Source organism: Drosophila biarmipes, chromosome 2L (assembly GCF_025231255.1).
Source record: "Drosophila biarmipes strain raj3 chromosome 2L, RU_DBia_V1.1, whole genome shotgun sequence".
NCBI lineage: Eukaryota > Metazoa > Arthropoda > Insecta > Diptera > Drosophilidae > Drosophila > Drosophila biarmipes.
Genome location: NC_066612.1, coordinates 12,867,000 through 12,884,476, shown reverse-complemented (window position 1 = coordinate 12,884,476; position 17,477 = coordinate 12,867,000). Strand labels below are relative to the sequence as shown.

The following is a 17,477-nucleotide window of genomic DNA, read 5'->3' as shown; positions in this document are numbered from 1 at the left end:
TTTAAAATTCGCTTGGCAGTTCAAGAACATTGCAAAAAAATTTAATAAAATTCTAACAATTAAGTTAAAATTGTATTATTATTATTTTATTCATATTTGCAAATATAATTTTAGTCAGCCTAAACAATTTTAGCTCTAAAGAAACCTTTTCATTGAAATGAAAGTTTAAATTTGTTTGTTCCACGTTAACTTATTCCGAAACATTTTTATTTTTGAAAAATATTATTATTAATTTGAAACAATCTGTTACACTTTATAAGCACTCATTGTTCGTAGGTTGAATAATCAAAACGCTTTACAAGACATGGTTAGGAGAAAATTTATCATTAAGCTAAGCATTAATACTAGGTTTTGGTTCTTGTTCGCTAAGTTCCCGATCCTAGACCACGTGTCCAGACCACTTACCGTCGGTCGCCCTTGAGGCCACCCCGTCCTCCGCCACCTCGGCCGCCTCGAGTGCCCGGTTTCGTTGTCGTCTGGGGAGCACTGGTGGCTGCCGGGGCAGGAGCTGTGGTCACGGTGCTTTGGGCAGCTGGAGCCCCTGGAGCAGAGGCCACCACAGGCTGTGGAATTCCAGCCGGAAGTCCCGTCGGAGGAACTGTGGCCAACTGGCCACCGGGATTGGCCACCGCCTGCTGCTCCGCCCGCTTTGGCTCGCTCATGTTGAGCGACTCGTTGAAGACCATGCAGTATTCACCGATCTTGAACACCTCGCCATTCTTGCCGGAGTACAGGGTCAACGAGTGCCTCCAAATGGAGGCGTAGCCCTTGGTCAGTCTCACTATATCACCGGGGCCTATCAGCTTTCCCGGCTCGTCCCAAATCGAGACATTTATGCAGGCCGTGGGGTCGCCCACCTAGAAGTAAAGAATTTGAGCTTGGAATTATGGAAATGCATGTGCGAAGACGAAAAATGTAACCACCTTGAAGTTCCGCACTTCGCGGTTTTCCTTCGTCACGGTGGCCACGCCCACTTCCAGGACGATAAAGATCACATTGATGTTCTTCAGGCCCGGCTTGATGTCCTTGATGGGAATGCAGTCCACGTTGTACATGGCGAAATGGTTAAAAGTCTTTCAAAAGTGCAAAAATATATTTTGTTTTGGCGTCGCCGATTAGAGATGTGACATTAAGAGTTATCGATACTAACGATGTGCGAAATGTTGATGTTATGGCCTAGACGCACTGGTATCTCCATTCGATAACGATTTTTATAGCGCCAATTTTAAAATTTCTGATAGTCATCTAGAAAAATAATAATTAGGTTTTAAGGAAAAGGTACATATTAAAGCTTCAATATTTTTGGCTAGCATGTAAAAATGGGAAGAAAGATTTGAATAGTTATTAACCTAACCCGCCTCACCCAAACATCTTTATGTCACACAAAATTCTAGTCCATAATTCTAACTTATTTTTTATTATTCTTTAATTATTATTCTTATATTCTATACATATATATATCGTTAATCATGTGACGGCTACGCCACTGCACAAAAATAATGATTTTTCTTATATCTCCAACATTTGATTTTGTTGGTATTAAATTACTTAATTTATAACCAGATAACAAGTTAAGAAGTATTTGACTGGCGAGTCAAAGCCATGGGGACTTTTACGAGATCGTGACTCACAGAAGACATCCGTTCAAAAATTGTGGTATAGGTTATTGACTGACAGACCTCCAATTAAAATGATTGCGATAAATAATGAGATTTTATGTGGGTGTGGGTAAACAATTTTCAACAAAAAGAGTATATTTACTTAGTCTAATTTTAATTTCTCTTATGAATATCTTAAAGTTTTATAATTTTTTCATCTGATACCACGTTGCGTGATACGACGTTGCGTGTTATCATTTAATTTTTAGTATTAAAAAAGGTTAAAAACGTTAGAAATGATTGTTTTACGATATTGACCAAACGCTTCAACTAATGATAACCAAATGTGTCATATCTTATTTCTTGGGAACAAATAAATAGGAAGATCAAATATGCTTATCAGCCAAATTGCCGGGTCTTTAAAAAGGCAGCCAATGAATCCAGGTATCAGTGCTTTATCAAGTTTCGAATACACCGGTTCCTCACAATGTTCAGGTCCACGACCATCATTTTGTTCGCAATTTTTGTGCTGGATCTTAAAGGATCCTTCACAGACGCCCAGGAGGGCAGGCGCTACGTGTGCTTATTGTCAGATGCGCCGAATCAATGCAGTGCATACTGCCTTTCCGCTCTGCAACCTGTGATCGATCACCTCAGAAACGAGCAGCAGGATTGGAGCACCTGCGAAGTGAAGGCAAACGAGACCCTGGCGAAACTGGATCGCATTGAGGGCCAGTTGACCACGACCCAAATCCAGTTGGAAGGCCAGCAAACATCCATTCAGGCAAATTTGACAAAGGCCATCCCACAGGATCTCGAGGGAAGGCTAGACAGGATTGAGGGCAACCAGACAGCCGTTCAAAGCCAATTGAAAGCGGCACAAAAGCAGACGGAAAGCCAGCTGACAGCCATCCAGAAAACTCTGTCCGAAATCGAGAGGAAACTGGTGCTGCAGAGATACCAACAGATAGGATCGCGGTACTTCTACATTGAGCATAATCTCAATGTGAACTGGAGGACTGCCGAGCAGATGTGTGTTGAGATGGGTGGTCATCTTGCCGCCTTCCAAAACGATCTGGAGTACAATGCTATAGCTGCGCAATTGAAGAAAGCCAACTACTGGACGGGCATCAACGACCTGGCCAAACAGGGGGAATTCATATCCTTGGCCTCCGGCAAGAGAGCCCCCTACTTGAGGTGGCGTAAGAACGAACCCAAGTATAACAATCCCACCCAGCACTGCGCCTATATCTACGGCCATGAGAACATAATGATAGTTTTCTCCTGCACCACCGATGTTATGCACTTCATTTGCCAAGCAGACGATACAGTTTAGCGAAGCAAATAGAAAAAATTGCATTTTACTTTAATTATTAATATTGGCACAGGGATGATATCACACCTGGGCACGACCAATAAAGATAAACAAATGAGTTTGGATTTCTATTTTTAAAAAGATAATGGGGGATTTACAGTGTACGACTATGAAGTAAGAAGTGAAGCAAAAACTTAGGCCAACAATCTTAGTTGTTATCAATGCAATGGAGCACAAATATTCTTATTTATTTGATGAATATCAATTTGCAAATTCCTAAAAACAAATTTGTATATCATTGAATATATACACCATATTTTGGTGTAAGATTGTTACAGTTGGTAAATTGATAATTTTTATACCCGCTACTCATAGAGTGAAAAGGAAAGAACTGCGATTTTTACTTTAATAATTACTATTGGGACAGGTATTATATCTGAAAATATAAACTGAAAAATAAATGAGATTTAGGCTTAATTTTGGTAATACTCAAGTCCTCATCCCCAAATTCGCGAAAAAATTCTCCTTGATGGACCGAAAATTCTTAAGAATTTAGCTTTTTGGTCACGAGAATAAGGTTGCTCTTATCTAAAGCTTCACCAGTTGCCCTTTCTTTGTTTAAAAACAGATGTGATTGATCCCTCTTGACAGGTACAAATAAAGAAGATATTACAGGAAAACTTGATTTGTTACCCAACGACGTTATCACATTATCAAAAACACCACAAGAAAGAAAGCTAATGGTGTCAGATAAAAATTTCAACACGAAATAACCCAAATTAACTTAGCCGATTAATTAATTAATTAAATTAAACGATTTTTCTGAAAATCTGAAATTTCTATTGAACTTTCAATAATTTAGCAATTTAACATTTTGGGGAATACCCAAATACAGAATTTTGCACATCTCTAGCCTGCGAGTGACTGTTAAACTATCGATACCCACCGCCGCTTTTCATGGCATTCCTTTCGCCCTCACCTCTGGTCACTCTAATCAAAACATTAAAAAAAACAAGGGTTTTTGTGTACGAAATTCTAAAGACTTTCTGAGCGCTTAAAAAATGGCCTTGGAGTCCGGCAGCAGCAGCTCGGAGTCGGGCAGCTCCTCCACCAGTGGATCGTCCAGCGGCTCGGAGACGGGCAGCAGCTCGGACACGGATTCCAGCAGTGCGACGCCCGAGGAGAAGCCCTCCACGAATTCCTCCGCCAAATCTCAGACGCAAACGCAACAACAAACGAGTTCCGGTAACGCAGTGAGAAGAAAGCCTGCTCCTCCAGCAGCTGAAGAGAAGTCCAAGCCAGCAGCAGCGACCACTAGCAAAAAAGCGGCCAATCCCCCGAAAAGCAGGCTTTCCAGCGACGACGACGAGGAGGAGGACTCTGCGCCACCAGCCAAGAAGAACGCCCGCTCCTTGGGCAGTTCCACGGTTACTGCGACAGCTGCAGCCTCGTCGGCACGAAGAAAACCCCCTGCGTCAGGCAACAAGCCAAGTAATCCCGCCAACAAACCCAACAATGCGGCCAACAAGTCCAACAATCCTCCCCAGCGTTCGGCCAACAACAACAGCAATAACAGATCTCTGGAGAATGGCGAAGGGAAGCGACCGTCGCTCTCCTCCTCGTCGAACAGCACGGATGACTCCATGAAGATCGTCAAGAACGGCCGCAAGGTTCCACTGAAAATGGCCAGCACGGTGAGGCCGAAGCAAGTGAAGGGAAAACTGCCCTCGGCCAAGAAAAACGGAGGTGGACCGGTGATCAGCAGCGATGGGAGTTCAGGATCCGAAAGTGGCTCCAACTCGGGCGACGATTCAAGCTCAGGCAGCGACTCAGAGGGCTCCGACTCCAGCAACTCCTACAGCTCACAGCCGGTTAAGGGAGGAACCAAAGGTAAACATTGTTATTAATGTTTTGTTGTCACTCTGACAAGGCATAGTAAAGGTTAAACACATGTATTCCATAAGCTTCAATTTAAATGTATCTAATTATACCTCTATTCGTGCCCATAGGCAAACGGAGCGGAGCAACTAAGATCCAAAACTCTGACAGCGAAGAGGAACGAAAAGACAAGGCCAATCCCATGAGGAAGCTCACTAGGTCGCTCAGCATGCGAAGGACCAAACAGCAGCCCAAGCAGGATACGTATTCCGAATCCGATGGAGACCTAGAAGATGACAAAATTCTGATATCCAAAAGTCCCGCCAAAAAGCCAGCTCCCTCGAATTTGAATGCCAGCAAAAGCAAGGTGAAAAGAGAATCTATTGGGATAAGCAGTGGAGTCCTGAGCTCCATTAAGTCGCGACCCGTGTCACCCATAACGCAAACGGAGAAGAAGTGTCCCATCGAGGGCTGCGATTCATCCGGACATCTGAGTGGCAACTTGGACAAGCACTTTCTGCCGGATGCCTGTCCCATTTACCACAACATGTCCGCCTCCGAGTGCAAGGAGCGGGCTAACGAGAGGAAACTGAGGAATGAGCAGCGCCTAAAGATACCTGTCAACATTGTGACGGCCCCGGGTAATCAGGTCACCAATCCCAAGACTCTCTCGCCCGAGCAACGCGAATTCCTGGCGAAAATTCGCGAATCCAGGGCTAACTTTAGGCCGGCCAATAGCAATTTTCTAGACTCTAAGGTGAGCTGGTGGTGCGAAAGTGTTTTTCTTATTCAGGTCTCTAAATATTTGTTTATAAACAAACAACTCATGCCATTTTTGTTTCCTCAGGTGAAGCTTGAAAAAGACGTCACAGACGAAGACCGAGAACCGAATCTGTCCGGCCTGGTGCCCGACTACGACCTGCAATTGTTCCGGGAAGCGCAAGCTCAGGCCTCCGAAAGGATAGAAGACGAACTCAAGGACCTGCCTGTGGGCAAGGGCATAAAGTAAGGGTCTTAAAAATCTTGATTTGTTGAATATACGTGTTAACAACTGCCTATTAATACAGGTATATCAGCATGGGCAAGTACAAGATGAAGGTATGGTACCAATCGCCGTATCCCGACGATGCCGCCCGCCTGCCCAAAATGTACATCTGCGAGTTCTGCCTGCGCTACCAAAAATCAGAGACTGGCATTAAGCGGCACGCCGAGAAATGCGTCTGGCGGCATCCGCCGGGCGATGAGATATACCGGAAAGGAAAACTGCAGGTGTGGCAGGTGGATGGAAAGCGGTACAAGCAATATTGCCAACATCTCTGCCTTCTGGCCAAGTTCTTCCTGGATCACAAAACCCTGTACTACGATGTGGAGCCCTTCCTATTCTACATTATGACGCTGGCCGATGTGGATGGCTGTCACATAGTCGGTTATTTCAGCAAGGTAAGTGTTTCAGGGTTTGTTAAAAGCCAATTAATAACATTTAGTCATACAAATTTTATTAATTATAATAATACGATAATACTACTAATATTTATCAAGTTGTTTTGTTTTTATTTTAAAGTAATGCGTTGTACGAGTTTTAAAAACTTACACTATTTATATTTTCGTAAATCTATAATAGATAATTTTGCTTGTTTGAAGAGGAAAGCGTTAAATATATTTAAATTTAGTTTTCTATCCAATTTATCTCTTTACAACATTAATTGAAGAATGAATATCTGTGTCTATGCTTAATTCAATCATTTTGATATCGCACACAATTGTTGTATTAAATAATTCTTCAATCTCTTTAAAAGGACTAGCTTTAGTTTGTGCTTAGAACTTTTAGAAATAATTACAACGCTTTCAAATTAAAAGTTTCATACTTTAAGTCTGTTAAGCCTTTTCCGCATCCCAGGTTTCCCCAGCAAACCAAAGGCGGAAAGGATCATCCTACTCAAATGATTTCGATTCCTAATTGCTTATAATTTTAATAGTCACGCCCTCATCTTGCGCCAGGGTATTTCCGAACTTTTATGGTTATTCCCCAGCATAAAATTGAATAATAACATTTTGCAGTTTTATGATTCCTTTATGTCTGGAGACGGAATAGAGATGCGAGGAATGTGGAAGCGGGCATCCCAGGCTCCGAAGGGCAGCCACAGCCCATGTACGATACATATGTACGGCCAACCAGACTATATATGGTTGTACTCAGATCCAGACAGTGGGCCCTGCCTTGACCATGCCCCCCGAAAACCAGATGATTTTTCCATTTTCTTTTTTAATTTTTTGTCAACGTTTTCGGGTAAATAAGCAACAGACAGAGAGAAGCTGGGAGAGAAAACGCGAGAGAGTCGTTTCCCCTGGCTTTAAACGGCAGCCACGGTTTCTTGACCTCCCCGGGAATACACGGAGTGTACGGAATATACGGGCCCGGGAATACATTCACGGGCTTCGGGATCCCACCTCCCGGTTTGCAGTTTTACTGCAGAATGCAGAAAGTTTTTGGGCGCTGGCAGAGACTGGGTTTGTGTTACAAATTGCGCATGTCGTTGGCTGATGCTGCAGCTGCTCCTCCTGCTGCTCCCGACGCTCCTGCCTCCTGCCTGCTGCCTGCTGCCTGCTGCCTCCTGCTGATACTGCCCCTCTTTTGAACTCCTTTGTGACCCCTCCCCAATGCAGCTGGCGCAGCATCCCGAGTCAGTCAGAATTTGGGAGTTTCTACACATACTACAAGTTTGCATATATTTACTACGTTCCTGCTAAGGCATTCATGGTTTGGTTAGCCCTGCTTATGTAGCACGTCTGTGGATGTTTTTTAAAATACATATTTATAAAGAGGAGATACTAGGGCTCATTTTAATTAAAATTTATGTACCTAATCTCAGTTAGTAAAACCAGTCTTTTGGTATGCTTGTTAAGTATGATATAGTATTTTGGTATAGAAGTTATAAGATAGATTACAAAACATTCAAAGGCTATTAAAAAAGCCTTGAAAAACTATTTTATTTCCTCTCGTAGTTTAATAAAATCTCAAATCTATTTACAGTAGCCATCTTTCTTCAAATATTTATTATAATTTAATGGAACATATGAAATTTAACTAAAGATGATTAAAGTAAAGGGTTTTTTTTTCAATTTATTATTAAGAAATGGTTCTAAAAATAATTTCCTTACAATCTAGATCTTACAAATTCCAAAACTCTAACCAATATCAGAAAATGGCATTTCCAAACTAGGTCTTATCAAAGGTTCTGTTCCAATTTATAATTTATGAATGGTTATTAAGTAAGTGGTTCCTACAGCATAGATCCATACAAGTTCCACGGCTATTCCCAATACCAGGAAATTGCATTTCCAAACTAGGCTGCGTATAAACTCCAGTAGGGCCCAACCCCTTGGCGATGATAATTTTCGGCAATCCTTTGTCCTGCAGTTAACCTCCAACTCTCCGACTTCGAAACGGGGTCCAGACAGCAGCCAGACAGCGGGGACTGGAGCAGGGAGGCCGATTGGCAGGCGGGACGCGCTGCTCCGATGCTCGGATGCTGCGGGATGTGGGCTGTGGGCCGTGTGCGTTGGACACGATTGAGGTCGTGCACCTCTGGGCCGGGTTCGGGAATCCAGCTGGTTCTGCGTCTGCGCCTGCTCCACAAACAGCGGTTGCCCGGGCCCAGGAAACCGGAGGCGCGGGATCTGGTGGTACCGGGGGATCAGATTGGGAAACAGGGACTCCTCCGCTATGTGGTTGCGTTCCCAGACATCCAGGCAGACAAGGGAAAAGCGAGCAAAAAGCAGACCTCAGAAAACAAAAACCGGGAGCACTACAAAGGGAAAATCAAAATGGAAAACCCGCAGAGTACATAAATGAATTTCCGAATTGTTGCCAGATGCCAGATCCCTCACACAGCAATTAAAATTAAAGTAGGTTTCAAAGGACTCTTTGGGAGTGTCTTGTTCTTTGTTCTTAGAAACAGACAATAAGATTGAAGATCAAAGTTGTAAAAAATAAGTTTTAGTATCATATTTTTTTTAGGTCCTCCGGTACATCAATATTCCGACAGTTTTCCTCTGAATAACTCTTTATAGTACAGTAAAATAGAACGATTTCTTTGCATTTTAACAATTAAATCCTTTAAAATCCCTTTTTAGGACAGTCATACCACCTTATAAGCCATGTTTTTCCTCTGTGCTTTCTCCATGGGATTGTTTTTTTGGCAATGACCGTGAGAAGAGGAGAGGGCCTGGCACGGGCTATGTCCATGTGCGAGTCGCTCCGGCTTGGGTACATATCCCGATCCCCCAGTCAGCGGTCCTCGTCCTGTTCCTGCCGAGCTATATGCGTATGTTTATATATTTACGCACAGTTCTCCCGCTATTTTGGCCATCTCGTTCCGGCAGCTGCAGCCATCTCCCTCTGAGTGTCTCTGGTGCTGCCTGTCTATCGATTCATTTAATGTTGCTGGTCATTGAACTGCCGAAAAAAGCCAAGAGCGACAGATGAATGTTGCCATCATCTCTGCCACTTGCCAGGGCCCCATTTCCCCTCTTCGCTTGTCTGGAAAATGTCTGTCTGATCCCCCAACCCTGGAGTTTTCCCCCGCCTCGCGACACCCTCCTTCCCGGAATTCAACCAGCTCTTCGACGGATTTTCCCACTCCTCTTCCGTCTGCCATTGTTCTTGAATGTTTGTAATTGATTCAATTTTAATAATATGTGCGCCTAACCTTTGGTTACTTTTGCCGGGATTAGCGGAGGGCCTAAGTGGCCGCGGATTAATATCTGGTTTATTTGTTTTCCTGCATTTTTTACTAAGTTTAAACTCTGTATCTTATCTTTGCAGCATATACCTTTCCTGCAGGAGAAGAACTCGTTCTACAACGTTTCCTGCATTTTAACATTGCCGCCATATCAGAGGAAGGGTTACGGAAGACTGCTCATCGATTTCAGTAAGTTATATATGTAGAAACATGGTTCTTTAACAAACAAAATGATTTCTTCGAGCTTCAAATTCTAAGAAAACGTATATGTATTTACTTAAAAGCTGGCTAAAGTTGTTAAGATTCATTCAGATTCTTAAGATTTAACCTTTGATTCACTTTCTTTAAAGCGTTTCTTACACATTTTCCATTATATTATAATGGCCACTCGGCATATGAGATTAAAATTTTGATATTTTCCTTCATAAATTTTTCAATAGTTTTCCCTATTTTAAGAAGTATCTAAAACCGCTAATTTATCATGATGATATGATGGCTTTTTGTCGGTTTACTTTAGTATTTTTTGTTAAAATTAGTTCCTTAATAATATTTCCAAAATTTCACTGAGGATTTCCAATTAAAATTTAAATATGCCATTCATAAAGAATAATGGTTCAAGCATATCTTAAGTTTATTTCTCCTGAATAATAATATGTATGAGTAAGATTGCTTATTTGCAGAGAGATCTAAAACTTAACCTTATGTGATGATCTTGTTTCTCAGTTTATATAATAATTTTTCATATTTATGAATAAGATTGCTTATTTGCAGAGAGATCTAAAACGTAACCCTATGTGATGATCTTGTTTCTCAGTTTATATAATAATTTATCATATTTATGAATTAGATTGCTTATTTTCAGAGAGATCTTAAAGATCGTTTCCCAGTTTATATAATAATTGTTCATATATGTATGTATTTTACAGAGGCAAACTATAGTTTTGCTGTTAGGGATTGATATGGTAACTAGAATCAAATCGATCATAAGCAGTTAAGATTCCCAAAAACCCCTTAAGTTCCGAGTTATGAAATCACGCAAAAGTGTCTTTATTAAACCAATCAAAAGGTTTCATTCTCATTGTTGTACCATTCTTGAAATGCCACTCCAGGGTGATCCCGAAAATCATATAATATCAATTATGTTGGTTGGAGTGGTCGAGATGCCACTGAAATTGGGCTTAAATGAGGCTTGTTAGTGAAAAGTATATTGGCCACTAAAATTTCCTGGCTTTATTCAATCTCCGTTCGTCTTCTTCTCCGCTGAGTCATGGGTGTGTGTGTGTGTGTGTTGGGTGTGCAGGTGTGTGTGGAATATAATCATCATTGCATGAGAAAAGCCAAACATGAAAGAGACTTTGGCTCAGCTTTCCAATTGCAGTTTTGCCCCACCTCCCATCTGCCTCCTCTTCTTCTCCAGGCGCAGAACATGCGATTTCTGCATCAATTAAGCGTAGACACACACAGGTGTACTGCATGGCGCATAAGTAATTTTAAGCGGCTGCAACGAAATTGTTTAAAATTAATCCAAGTCCACAGACAAGACAATAAAAAACACACAGCCAACCCAAAAAAAAATAGGTAGCTAAGTAAAAAATTATGAAAAAAAGGAGAGGGGGAGAGGGGGTGGGGGGAGACAAAGAGAGTCTTGAGTCATACATTTACATTCGCAGTGGCGTCGACGTCGGCAGAGCGACACCGTCAGCGGCGACGGCGGTGTCTATGTAAAGTCAATACATGCAATGCCATGGGTGTGGAAAAGGGGTGAATGGGGCTGGGCGGTAATGAACGGACGAAAGAGCGAGCGAAACGACATTGACCTTACACGGACACACGCGAAGGCCCACACAGACGCAAGACCAAGTGCCGGCCGGCAAAAAGAGTAATGGTCAAAGAGAGAGAGAGAGGGAGAGATACGTCTGGAGAGCGAGAAAGGTGCACAGAAAATAATTGATTAATCTAATTTGTCCTAGGAAAAACTAGTTTATTGCAAAATGTTTATAATGATTAAACTTTAAAGTCCTTTTTCTTCAAAAATGCCTAACCGATTTTGTTATCTTGAGCTACTGTTCAAAATAGTTGGTTGGTTTTAAAAGATCTTGCTTTGAGCCTTTAAAGAATTTTTTATAAATAGAAATGAATAACCAGTTAAACCTTAATATATTTACATCAATTTCTATATATAATAATATTTTCGGATCTTTTCTTTCGGATTCGAAAATAAACTAAACCTAACAGAATCTAATCCACGAATCGAAACTGACCTACCAAAACTTAGAACAACCTTCAAATCACTCAACCCCCTTAAAAGGTTAATTTAAAAAAATATTTTATTCATTATTTTAGAAGCACACGTGCACCCGATAACGTGTTTTCAAGTCTTTTTAAAGACTGATGAATAATTGTACGTTTTCAAAATCGCCTTTATCTCATTTGAAATTTATTTTGTTGTATGTATGAGCGAAGGGGTCGGCGTGCAAATCATTTTCGTCATCATTAACTGAAATTGGTTATTTTGCACATGGCAGGTGGAAGGAACACATGCAGGCAGGGACAGACAGGGGTTAACTTAACCCACCGGCTCCCCCAAAAATCAAACAATCCCAGCCATGTGTGTTAGAGCGGGGTAGCCATAGAGCATTTATGCCCAGGTGTAATAAATGCAGCACGCAAAATGCAAATGAGGGGCCACATTTAAAGGGGCGCGCAAGGGTTGCCACCTAATGCATTACTTAAGGAAACTTTCTAAAAACCCACAAACAAAATTCACCCGAGTTGCCAAAAATATACAAGACGTGCCACGCTTAAAGTTTTTTGCTTTTATCTTGTGGGAGTCCCGCATAAGCAACATATCCACAAAACACACAAGTACAGTGTTACTTCTGCAACCTATACTTGGGGCTTTTATGTTTTTTAATTTTAACTAAATGTGAAGTTTTTGATACTTGTTCTAATAATATTTCCTTCTTCTAAAATTTAAATCTATTTTCCATTTACATTTGTTAAAAGCCTACTTTTCGCTTCTCACAAAACATGATTTCGAACATTATTTATATTAATGAAGTTGCATCTTTAATTAATCGTAGAAGATTACACTCTTAACTTTTATCTTACAACATAAAATTTGTTATAAGTTATGATACTACTGTTTTCTTTTTGTGTTAGCATAATATTTTGGAAACGAGCTCGGGAATAATGCGAGCTAAATCAATTTCATAACGATATTAATTTGTAACAAATTCGACTTACGGGAGTTTGACTGTAGATAAAATTTAGCAGACACAACAACACCAGAAGAGAAACAAAAACAACAACTGTTGGCGGCAGACAACAAAGGTCAGGACAGGTCACAATGAAAGGGCGTCGTCCTCTTTGGCGGGCACAAAAGAGCGAGTAACGGTTACTCTCTCGCTCTTTGTGGTCTTTCTCTCTCGCTGCTCATTACTCACTGCTGTCCACACTCGTGTTTCTGGCCAAAGAACAAGAAAAAATACATAGAAATAATAATTAGAGCCTTGCTAATTTGAGTTAAAGTTGCAGTCGCCGTCCTCTTTTGCGCATTTAGCGTAGATTTTTGTTCTTTAACTCATTACTGTTCGTTCGCAGCGCCTGTGGGTATGCAACAACAATGTTGCTGCGTCAGCGACGAGTGTGCGCGTGCGAGCGAGAGCGCGAATGTGCGAATCAAAATGGATCGATAAAGTCGTCTCGACATTTCCACTCACACTCCCCCTTTCGCTCGCACCAACACCGCTGCCCCTCTCGCCGCTCCCGGATTTGTCGTGGCGAGAAGGAAGAAGAAGGGAAGGAGCGAGACGAAGTGCGGCACAAAGAAATCAAAGTGCCACCCGAAAACGCCCTCTTGTGGCCAGAAGTCGCGACAGGAGCAGGACAAGGGGGCTGCCCCTCCAAATGCATAAAACAGTGCGCACAGTGGGGCGGATCTAGTGTGCTATGGAGGTGATGAGCATGGTTGTCCCAGTGATCAATTTCCTATTGGAAAAGTCTAACGAGTAAGGCCTTGTTTTGTTACAATGAAATGTAAACTTTACAATATTTCTTTGGAATGGTTCTGGCCCATCGGTAGGCAGCCTGGCATTAAGCGGGCTTACGGAAAGCTCTGCTCGCTCTTTGCCGCCACACGTACAACGTACAAAAGCGGTTAGTATCACATATTACTATCAAGTTCCCGCTGATTATGGTATATTTCTTTTTTGATTTCAAGTGAAATATTACTATACAGACTATCAGTAGTATTGACTATCATTCTCAAAAACTAAAATATTTATATTTGGTTTTTCTGATACAAAAGCTGTCGTAGGTGAACCTTTTCCAACTTACTTTCGTCCCACTGTGCTCAGCCGTGCAATACGCGAAGCTTGCCTTTGCTTGTGTGCGTTCAACCCTGCGCTCGTCCAGTCAGTCAGCAGGATTCTTCCCCCTGCCCTGCCCCTTTCTTCTGCTATCCTTCCCGTTCTCTCGTTTTGCCTCCTCAGCTGTGTCTGCCGTCTGCCATTGAGTGAGTCCTGCTCTTCCATTATCCTCTCCCATTGCTCCACAGCTGGTGTCATGGGTGCAGCCAGGAGGGTATGAGAAGGACCAGTTTTAAATGGTTTTATTTATTTTTAGCAAAAAAAAAAAAGGTAGCTCCCGTCAATGAAAATTATTGTATTATCAATTTCTATTCTCTAAGATCGATCTTTTACCTTCTAGATTTTCCGTTGATCAACAAATTCTAACAACTTATTAAAACCAGAGCAGTGAAGTTACACTCTTCTTATAAAGTGATAATTTGAACAACGTAAGATAGTACCCTTGGAAAAATGAAAAAAAAAACTTAGGAAAGCAATTTTTTTAAGATTAACCGAACATTTTAGAGACCCTCCCGAAAATGACCCCCGCGACTACGCCCTTGGTGCCCCTCCGGCTTTGCACCTCCGTCCCTCTGCTCCTCCGTGCCATCTCCTCTCCCGAGCCTGCCTCAGTGGATTTTGTGTTGTGTCCTCGCTCTCTCGTCCTCGACCATTTACTTAGCTTGCACTCATTGTTGCTGTTGCAGCTCCCTCTCTGCCCCGACCCCGCTCCCCCTGGCCCTGTGTGGTTGTTGTTATCTAGAGACGGGAATTGTTGCTGCCAGACGGCTCTAGAAACCAGAATATAAGCCTTTTTGGGGTGGGTCCTTCGGGGTGACACGGGCGTTGGGTTGAATGTACGCCAGAACGTTGCTTAAATGTGGAACCCCCTGTGCCCCGCCCCAGTCCCTTGAATGCTTTGCGGAATCCTGTCTAGACACAACACGCACACACTTGAACGCACCCACACACACACACACACACACACTCACACAGGCAAGGCAGAGGGCGGGCCCAAAGTTGGTCACCATAAATAATACGCCGGAACTCGAGGAACTGCGCGTCGCCCCGATCCGTAGCATACTTCTTGGGGTCTATTTTTAACCCGCATCCGTATCTCTTCCGCCTTACTTGCAGGCTATCTGCTGACCCGCGTGGAGGGCAAAATCGGATCGCCGGAGAAACCGCTGTCCGATCTCGGCCTGATCTCGTACCGCTCGTACTGGAAGGACGTGCTGCTGGACTACCTGTGCAATCGGTCGGGGAACACGATCGCCATCAAGGATGTTTCGCAGGTGAGATCAGAGTCCTTCGACCCTAAAAGACATAATAATAACATATTATTTAACCTTGCATCTCTAGGAAACGGCGATCTACTCATATGACATTGTGAGCACCCTCCAGGCCTTGGGGATGATGAAGTACTGGAAGGGCAAGCACATAGTCCTCAGGAAGCAGGTAGGTCCTTAGTCTAAGCTCATGCGAATCCCTAGCTAATTTACCCTTCTTCCCAGGACGTCCTCGACGAGTACGAGGAGAGGGTGAAGCGAAGAGGCACCTTCCCGAAGATCGACGACTCCTGCCTGAGATGGCAGCCCTTCATCAACATCCAGCCGAGTGCATCTCCATAGCCACGTGGTTGGAAGCATGCCAGAGCATGCTTTGCGGACGCCGACGACGATGACGAATCCCTGGCCCCGAATTCCTGATTTCAGAGATTTTATTTTTGGGCGAACTTCTAAATAGCCAAGTCTCCAGATCGTCAGTCTCGGTGGCCTCTTGTTGAACGGTGTGCTGATCCCAAAGATCAGATATTATCTCTAAATTCATTATGGTTTGCATTTATCTCAGCCGATATATGCCTTAGTGTAGCATAATTATGGTAAACGTTTTTTTAAAACCGAGATACAAGAGTATGCCAAGATGTACAACGATTAGAGGATTGTTTTTAGGAGCTCTATCCCAATTTTTAATATTCGTTAGTAGATCCTAAGGTCAGCCTATAGTATTTGTGCGTGTCTGTGTCTGTACTTGTTGGTAGTTAAGAACTGTAGAAATTAGCGAGCTAAGTTACATAGTGAAATTCTCAAAACAAAAATGCATAAAAGATAAGTAAAATATACTCGGTTACGATCAAACCTTGAGTTGAGATTAAGATGAATCACGAGAAACCAAGGGCCCCAGGAGGAAGAGGAAGAGGAAGAGAGGTGAGTCAATGAGCGAGTGTACGTGGTGTGTGTGTGTGTGGCGGCCGCGCAAAAAGTGCACACACACCAAGAGGAGGCACATTGTCGCTGCGCCCAGAGAGACAGGTGAGAGGGGGAAGGCGGCAGTGGTGGGCAAGCCAGACAGTATGCCAGGGGGCGGGGTGGCGGTGAGTTGCCAAAAAGCATACACATGCACCGGGCACAGCGCTGCAGAGCGGCTGAAAGCAGCAGCCAGAGAGCCAGATGGAAAGAGAGCACAGTGGTCTACGAAATGAAGACTTAAACTTTAAAACTCATTTATTTTTACATTACTTTTTCTTTCGAAGGTAACATTAATGTTTAAATTACAGAAATTGAGCCAAAAAGGTGATTTCAAACATTTGTAAGTACATTTTTTACTGAAGATATTTAATAAATAAATAAATTAAAAAAAATAAATAAAATAAATAAACAGATAAATTGTTAACATTAAACTACCAAAGAATATATACTTAGAATGATATGACAAGCATGACCAATTCATAGCTCTAAATAAAAATACTGCAACCTGCTTTCTAAAATAAATTCTTGAAAAATGCTTTTCTATCTAACTTTTGAGTAGTTAACCAATTTATTTCTCAAAAGCTAATGATTAAAACAAAAACGTATGGACACATATATTGTTAGTCACCCCATGACAAAACTTTTCTCTATTTTTTTGATAAGCTTTTTGATGTGCAATTTATGAACTTCTTAAAAAATTTGAAAACTAACTTTTTCACCGTTGACCGCCGTAAAGACCCTTTTGATCCTGATAACATTCTAATGACCATTAATTAACCATAAAGATCCATAATAGAAATATCTTAAAGTTGTTTATAGTCCCTAGAAAAAGGGGCGTTGTTTTTAAAACCTCTGTTCTTGTTCTAAGCCCACTGTTCAGAGCTTTTGGTTGCAGAATGTTTAATGGTGGTGCAGTTTTATAACAAAGGAACTTGAAATGGCTGGGAATGTATATACAGTGGATACTCGCTAAAGACTAAAACCCAACATGTTGTCTACTTCTCCTATAAAAACTCTGAAATTACTATTAATAAAATACGAAAAGGCAACGCTAGACTCAAAATTACGCGCCTTCTAAATAGTTAAAATAAAAAATTAAAATACGTAAAACAATTTTATAAAACTTTTAAAATTCAATGCGTTCTATCACTATTTTTTGGGTTTTTCGGATATGTATTAACTTAAACCAGGTCGAGTTATTTCAACTCATAATTTATGTAATAAGCTTCCCATTTTGTCTTAGACTTCTATTTAGTGTTTGTAGCGTCCACCGTACGGAGCGCCCACCGTGCCCCCATGTGCATGTTCACCGCTGCGCGCGGCTGTGTGAGTGCATGTGCATGTGG

General features: G+C 42.0%; 3 protein-coding genes across 3 annotated transcripts; 2 read left to right on the top strand and 1 right to left on the bottom strand.

Annotated features, from left to right (window-relative positions):
* Nucleotides 1-70: 70 nt before the first annotated feature.
* LOC108033406 (SOSS complex subunit B homolog) lies at nt 71-1,137 on the bottom strand. The gene is made up of 2 exons (XM_017107727.3): nt 924-1,137; nt 71-857 (listed from the first exon to the last, which is right to left on the bottom strand). The coding sequence occupies exons 1-2, from the start codon at nt 1,053-1,055 to the stop codon at nt 402-404; spliced, it is 588 nt and encodes a 195-aa protein (XP_016963216.1). The 5' UTR covers nt 1,056-1,137; the 3' UTR covers nt 71-401.
* A 902-nt stretch (nt 1,138-2,039) lies between these two features.
* LOC108033354 (accessory gland protein Acp29AB) lies at nt 2,040-3,032 on the top strand. Its single transcript, XM_017107664.3, has one exon. The coding sequence runs from the start codon at nt 2,086-2,088 to the stop codon at nt 2,932-2,934; it is 849 nt and encodes a 282-aa protein (XP_016963153.1). The 5' UTR covers nt 2,040-2,085; the 3' UTR covers nt 2,935-3,032.
* Nucleotides 3,033-3,907: 875 nt separating this feature from the next.
* On the top strand, nt 3,908-16,026 carry LOC108033766 (histone acetyltransferase KAT7). The gene is made up of 8 exons (XM_017108360.3): nt 3,908-4,803; nt 4,923-5,548; nt 5,639-5,796; nt 5,859-6,231; nt 9,617-9,722; nt 15,020-15,177; nt 15,245-15,340; nt 15,397-16,026. The coding sequence occupies exons 1-8, from the start codon at nt 3,975-3,977 to the stop codon at nt 15,511-15,513; spliced, it is 2,463 nt and encodes an 820-aa protein (XP_016963849.1). The 5' UTR covers nt 3,908-3,974; the 3' UTR covers nt 15,514-16,026.
* The last annotated feature ends 1,451 nt before the right edge of the window (nt 16,027-17,477 follow it).

Excerpts from the sequence above, each read along its gene's own strand:
- LOC108033406 (XM_017107727.3), bottom strand. The coding sequence starts at position 1,055 with ATGTACAACGTGGACTGCATTCCCATCAAGGACATCAAGCCGGGCCTG. Across the intron at positions 858-923 it reads GCGAAGTGCGGAACTTCAAG|GTGGGCGACCCCACGGCCTG; the intron begins GTGGTTACATTT and ends CTTTACTTCTAG.
- LOC108033354 (XM_017107664.3), top strand. The coding sequence starts at position 2,086 with ATGTTCAGGTCCACGACCATCATTTTGTTCGCAATTTTTGTGCTGGAT.
- LOC108033766 (XM_017108360.3), top strand. The coding sequence starts at position 3,975 with ATGGCCTTGGAGTCCGGCAGCAGCAGCTCGGAGTCGGGCAGCTCCTCC. Across the intron at positions 5,797-5,858 it reads CCTGTGGGCAAGGGCATAAA|GTATATCAGCATGGGCAAGT; the intron begins GTAAGGGTCTTA and ends CTATTAATACAG. Across the intron at positions 6,232-9,616 it reads TAGTCGGTTATTTCAGCAAG|CATATACCTTTCCTGCAGGA; the intron begins GTAAGTGTTTCA and ends TTATCTTTGCAG.